Source organism: Tribolium madens, unplaced genomic scaffold (genome assembly GCF_015345945.1).
Source record: "Tribolium madens isolate multiple individuals breed KSU strain unplaced genomic scaffold, Tmad_KSU_1.1 Scaffold_11;HRSCAF=98;Tcas5.2_LG3b, whole genome shotgun sequence".
NCBI lineage: Eukaryota > Metazoa > Arthropoda > Insecta > Coleoptera > Tenebrionidae > Tribolium > Tribolium madens.
In genome coordinates, this window is record NW_025400975.1 from 8,947,097 (window position 1) to 8,954,349 (window position 7,253).

At 27.9% G+C, this 7,253-nt stretch overlaps 1 protein-coding gene across 1 annotated transcript in view; it reads left to right on the top strand.

Annotated features, from left to right (window-relative positions):
* The first annotated feature begins 366 nt into the window (after positions 1-366).
* LOC123007710 (cysteine-rich motor neuron 1 protein) overlaps positions 367-7,253 on the top strand; it is a 123,290-nt gene continuing 116,403 nt past the window's right edge. The window contains exon 1 of the mRNA XM_044403131.1: positions 367-697. Within this exon, the coding sequence (XP_044259066.1) occupies positions 613-697 (85 nt within the window). The 5' untranslated portion in view covers positions 367-612. The remainder of the gene's footprint in view (positions 698-7,253) is intronic.

A 7,253-nucleotide genomic window follows, 5' to 3' on the forward strand; every position in this document is an offset into this window, starting at 1 on the left:
TTATTCTTATTCTTATTCTTATTCTTATTCTTATTCTTATTCTTATTCTTATTCTTATTCTTATTCTTATTCTTATTCTTATTCTTATTCTTATTATTTTTTAATCATTTCACCACTCCTGGGAGTGTTTTTCGTAAAATTGTTTTATTTTTAGTTTAGTACGAAATCTTTTTGTTTCTTCATCTATGGTGTAGGTGGCCCTGCCCCACTCCCCACCCATCAATCTCCTAAGAGCCATTAGGAAAAGGGCCTGCCATATGCAATATCGAAATTGAAGAATAACGAGTTTCTAAAAATACCAGCTATTAGAAACGCCTGATGTACTGCAACCCATTCATCATTCCAATTCAGATATAGTTGTGGTCCCGCTCAGTCGTCGTGTTGTTGCCTTGTTTTTAGTCGCTAATCGCGGTGTATGCTGTACAGTCAGTCACCAGGTGTTGTTTCTAACCTCAAACTTTTACGCGCTGACAGTTTTTCTAAATTGTCGTTGTTTTTTTCCAATTGAAAAAAAATCGTGGAGCGTAATTATGTCCAAAATACGCATTGGCAAACTCATTTCATCAAATTTTGTGAACTTGTTTTTGTAATTCTCTCCACTGTGGTGTCTTTATGACTGTTGTTTCTTCGCCGATACGCAAAATGAAGGAATTTCTTCTAATCACCTGTGTGCTATTTTTTCAACAACAGCTTAAACGTGAGTTAAACACTTATTTTTAACACCTGTCAACGATTTTGTCAAGTGACAAGTGTCTTTTTGACATTGACATACCAACCATCTATTTAATAATAAAATGTTACTACCTATAATTAAGTTGGTAGTGTCTCAAAGCCTTCTTTGATCAAGGTATGTGCAGAATGGGCAAAAATGTTTGTTTTGCAATAAAACTGTCGCTTACTAAACACAAGGAAGTCGAGAATCTTTCTTTGAGCAACAAAACACCCAAACATTTTTTACAACGTGCATTGGGTTTTGGTTATTTGTCAAAATATAGTCGTGACATAAATAAAATTACCAAAGGACCTTTTTTATGATTTCTTGAGCGTTTTAGCACATTTTTCAATTGAAAATTTACAAAATAATTTCGTCACAAATCGCTAAATTTACTCAAAAATTGTGTTCCTTTTACTTTTTTAGATTGTACTGAAAATTTTATTCAAAAATAATACCATTTTTCCGTTTTAGGACGTTTTTTAGTCAGAATCGCAATTGTTTTGAAAATTTTCGTCGAAAATGAGGTAAAAAATTAATAAACTATCACGAAACTAAAATTATTTTTGCTTCTTTGGAGAGTTTAAGCATGTTTTGAGCCGAAAGAAAAATCATCTGGTTGCTATTCCAAACGTTTTAGCAGATTTTTCAATCAAAAATCACATAATTAATTCGAAAATGATGGTATTTTTGCTTTTTTCAAACATTTAGTTGCGGTTTTAAGTTTTTTCTTTAATTCTTGTTAAAAATATACCAAAATTAATACATACAGGGTGCGCCAGAACTCGCGCCCCAGAGAAAATTTTCAGGTAAGGTAAGATACCAGGAACATGAAAAAAATGTTTAAAAAATTCTATCTGTCAAAAAATTTTGACATTTATTTTTTGACATTTGACATTTTTTTATATCTATTTAATGATACTGATGATCTTGTATGTTTTTTTTACAATTATTTAGAAAAGGGACAAAAATTTTGCCAATAAAAGCCACAAATAACATTAAACAGAGTTACAATTTAGGATTCAGCTTCCTTGTTTCCTCTTTTAATAGCCTATAGCAAAAAAACTTCGAAATTTTTATAGATAATTTTTTTTTAACATTTTTTCTATGTTCCTTGTATCTTACCTTATATTGCATTTTTCTCTGGGGCGCGAGTTCTGGCGCACCCTGTATACCAGTCTAAATAAAAAAAACGACATAATTTATGCTTTTTTCGAGCGTTTTCAATATTTTTCAATAAATAACGCAATTATTTCGCAAAATTTTGTCAGGAATACGTCGGAAAATAATTGAATTAAGTAAACAAAAACCCAAACATTTTTTACAATGTGAATTGGGTTTTGGTTATTTGTCAAAATATAGTCGTGATCACGCTGTTTAAAAAAATCACAAATAGTTTTTCTTAATGGAGCATAAATATTTTTACACTGAAAAATTATGTTGTGTTGAATAAATGGTACAACTATTAATTTTTCATCTCTAAAGTGATAAATGTAGCACCACGACCACCCATATTTTATTTCTGGTTCATGCACACCTCTTATGAGAGGACTTCTGTGTGGTCATTTGTTGTATTAAAGACCCCCTTAACCTTGAAATTTAGATTAAACTTAATTAAGAGAAGCATTCAGGTCCATAGTGAAAAAGCCACTTGGGGGCCGAATATCTCACTATAATTTATTAATCTTTTTGAATAAATTCATTAACGGTTTATTGGAGGAAGATTTACATCATAATTGTTATCAGTTTGCAAATTAATAACCAAGGAGAATGTGTCACTTTTTCCTTAGATTATTATTAATTATTTCTGTTTACAATGTGACATTATTTTTATCAAATTTTAGCTATTTTTGTTGATGAACAAAATTTTTGTGTAGTGTAACACTTTATTATCATCGGTCACAGATAATTTGGAAAACATGACCGTTTCGTTATGCTTTATTTATGCTAATTGATAAGTGTTAAGAAAATTAAATCTTGTTGTGAATACGAAAAATTACAGGAGAAAAATAAAAATAACAAAACTTGTTTTATTTTCTAGTGCTTTTAAATAAGTACGTTTTTCCGTGAACAAAAATTTTTTAAAATTTATTTTAAACGAAAAAAACTTTCAGATAAAAATCTTAACTGATAATATTTGAAATAAATAGATCGGTTTTACCTATTTGGTTACAGTTCTACTATTGTGAGAACAAACGTGTCCATTTTTTTAATATACCGTGTCCTCGGAAAAAATTTACAAGACGAAAATACTTACGCCAAAACTTCAAAGAAATATTTTTTTTTTTGCTTGACCTGAAACTGGAATTAAAACTTCATTATTTTGACTCAATCAAAAAAAAAATTTTGTCTAGATTTTGGACTAATCTCTGCTTTTTAAATTTTATTTTTTGACAATAATGTCACTTTTATAATTCTGTAATTAATTAATTGAATAAGAATAATGATTGTTTTTGTTGTTTTTTTTTTTTTAATTTTAAAGCTGTTTATTTGAGTTGCTATTTATTAAAATTAGAGGAAAGTCCAAAATCAAGAGAAAAATGAACTTTTCTATTCACTGATTACAGATTCGCTCGTTTCAGGTGACACAAAAAATGTTTTTCATGAAAACTATTGTTATTAAAATACATAAAAAATCACTAGAAGAGAAAGTTTAAATTCTTATTTCTTCCCGATTTTCTTCGTTTTCTTCTACTTTATTGCTCAGGTTTGAACAAGCAATATTTTACAAGTTGTTGGAGCGTTATTACAGAAAAATGAGTCCTTATATGGTCAACCTAAAAGTGCATATCAACAACTTTCACTGAGAATATACATACTTTTGAGTAACATGAGAAATAAGATAATATAAAGTCGCCAACTAAGATCAGCCAACGTAAGCAGATTGATTCTTTATGTGTCTTGTGTAAACAAAAAATTAAAAATAAACAGATGACTGGTTATTAAACGCACGATTTTCTCTAATAAACCGTGTAATTTGCTAGATACAACATTAATAATAATTATTACACGACAAAAACCAAAAATAACTATTAGTGAGATTAAATGTGCACAAATGCTCGGTAATTGGCGGTTTGCGGTTGATATTAAATTGTGAAAAACTTGTAACGAGTTTCAACTAGGATGTAGCAACACAAATAGTAAAAATTGAGTTGATTTTTATAAAAATGTTTTTAAGCTAAACTTTTGTTGGTCGATTTTGCTTAGTTTTAAAAATAAAACGGTTTTTTTTGACAAAAACGCACTTTTTAAAAATTTACTACACAAAAACTAAGACATCTAGAAATATTTTTTTTTACTACCGCAAAGAAGAAGGTACAAGCTATAAGGTTGTAACATTTTTTTAGTGTGTTTCATTTGCAAAGATAAAAAAATGAAGGCTTTTGTTAAAAGTTCAATAACTTAAAAAAAATAAATGGAACACCCTATTTATTGTTTTTGCATTTAAAAGATTATTAAATTCTTGCTTTTTTTAAATTTTCGTCGAAAATGAGGTAAAAAAATGAATAAACTATCACGAAACTAAAATTATTTTTGCTTTCTTGGAGAGTTTGTGATAACTATTGCTTTATAAAAATTTTTCAAATTTAACAAAACATTTATAAATGAAATTCTAACGACACAATATAAAAAAGTCCACTTTATGTTGTCCTGAAAATTAACATTCTCATTTAAAAGATTTTTTTCTTGTTTACTGGGTGTAATTTTGAAGCTAGTTCATCGACTTTTCGAAAACGGTTTTCCATATTAACACCATATTTTCAATAAGAGACGGAATTATCTCGAAATATTTAGACAAAAATATACCGAAAAGTTACCAAATTAAGTAAAAAATAATGAATTTTGCTTGTTTACATCACGTTTTTTTGTAACATATTGAAAAATTACCACATTAGGTTGAAAATGACCTTTTTTATGATTTTTTGAGCGTTTTAGCACGTTTTTCAACTAAAAATTTACAAAATAATTTCGTCACAAATTGTTAAATTTACTCAAAAATTTTCTGGATTGTGCTAAAAATACCATTTTATAAATACCATTTTTCCGTTTTAGGACGTTTTTTAGTCAGAATCGCAATTGTTTTGAAAATTTTCGTCAAAAATGAGGTAAAAAATTAATAAACCATCACGAAACTAAAATTATTTTTGCTTCTTTGGAGAGTTTAAGCATGTTTTGAGCCGAAAGAAAAATCATCTAGTTGCTTTTCCAAACGTTTTAGCAGATTTTTCAATCAAAAGCACAAAACTTCGGCAAAATAAGCCGAAAAATCACATAATTAATTCGAAAATGATGTTATTTTTACTTTTTTCAAACATTTAGTTGCGTTTTTAAGTCTAAAACTAAGTTTTTTCTTTAATTCTTGATAAAAAACATACCAAAATTAATACATATACCAGACTAAATAAAAAACGACATAGTTTATGCTCTTTTCGAGTTAGTGTTATTTGTGCTTTTTTTAACATTTATTTATTATTTATTTTTACTTTTTTAGATTGTGCTAAAAATTTTGTTCAAAAATAATACCATTTTTCCGTTTTAGGACGTTTTTAGGTCAGAATCGCAATTGTTTTGAAAATTTTCGTCGAAAATGAGGTAAAAAATGAATAAACCATCACGAAACCAAAATTATTTTTGCTTCTTTGGAGAGTTTAAGCATGTTTTGAGCCGAAAGAAAAATCATCTGGTTGCTTTTCCAAACGTTTTAGCAGATTTTTCAATCAAAAGCACAAAACTTCGTCAAAAATAAGCCGAAAAATCACATAATTAATTCGAAAATAATGTTGTTTTTGCTTTTTTCAAACATTTAGTTGCGTTTTTAAGTCTAAAACAAAGTTTTTTCTTTAATTCTTGCTAAAAAACATACCAAAAAATTAATAGATATACCAGACTAAATAAAAAACGACATAATGTATGCTCTTTTCGAGCGTTTTAAAACATTTTTCAATAAAAAACGCAATTATTTCGCAAAATTTTGTCAAGAATACGTCGGAAAGTAATTGAATTAAATAAAAATAGTTTTATTTGTGCTTTTTTCTAAACATTTATTTATTATTATTTATTTATTTAAACATATTTTAACACCTTTATCCACTGTCTATTCAACAATCCAAGTTGTACATAACGCCTTTAGCATTTGGTAATTTCATTCCTAATAGAAACCAACACTTAAAAGTCTTTTTCAATAAAAGAATATTGCGAAAAAAATTGTTTTAAAAGAAAATACCAGTTTTTAAAAAAATGCTACTTAATACTTTTATCCACTCACCCCTTCAATTAATATTGAATGTTTAAATATCTTTTCATTTATCAATTCTAGACATTAAAAGTTTATTTTTTTTAGATAGACAATTTATCAATCTATTAGATACAAAAATAAAAAATAGGGTGTTTCATTTAATTTTTTTAAGTTATTTAACTTTTAACAAACTTCTTAATTTATTAATCTTTACAAACGCAAAACACTAAAAAATGTCTACAGCTTTAAATCTTGTACTTTCTTCTTTGCAGAAGTAAAAATTGTTCTAGCTGTCATAATGAATTTTTAAAAAGTGCATGTTTTCGTCAAATAAAACGTCTTATTTCTAAAACTAAGCGAAATCTTGTAATAAAAATTTAGCTTAAAAACATTTTCATAACAATCAACATTCAAAAAACGATGGTGCTTCATTTAAAAAAACACAAGTTTGTATTGTAACTTATTTTTTATAATAATAGATTAGTATCTATCAATGTCCTATATATTTTTCTAAATTTTACCATTTAAAGGTCACTTGGACAAATTTTGTGAGATTACATGGCGCCATCGTAAAAAAGCGACATGAAGTTGTTTTGTTGCATTTGCCGAATTAAATTTCGACTTCTCAATTCCATCAATCAAAAGGCCAGCCTTGAAATCTCAGTCGGTACTTGCTTGCTAAATTTATCAATTGATCCACCACACAGTGTGTGTGTGATGCTGATGCCACACGCCACTGGCATTTTAATATACGACATGATACAGAAGCGCTCATGAATGCGGATGCGGACGCTTTTTACACAAGATGCCACTTAAGGTAAAAAGCCAAATCTGAACTTTAGCGGCTTAATTTATGTGCAGATTAATTCCATATTTTGTAAACTGCGATTAAACTGAAGAGACAACAAAAGTTGCAATTTTCCATCAGTTTTTCCTGCGAACATAGGTGTCCCAAAATATCACATAATACGATAATGAAATACAAAAATGTTTTACTGGACCCAAAAATGACTTATTTAAACAGACTTGCTTTGTTTTTTAAAGACAATTTAAGACGTGGGTGTGAAAATACTGTTTTTCATTAGTAGTAACTTTTTTGATTATTATTTTATCAAGACAAGTCAAAAATAACTAAAATATTTTAAAATTGGTGCTATTTTCGGGAGTTTAGGCTCGAGAATTTTTTTTTTTTTTGAGTGAGAAACTCAAATCAAATTTTATCAAAATTGGAGTCATTTTGGAGCAATCTACCCCGTTTTTAAGTGAAAAAACTCTTTTAGTTCATGTAATTTCGTCAAAACAATT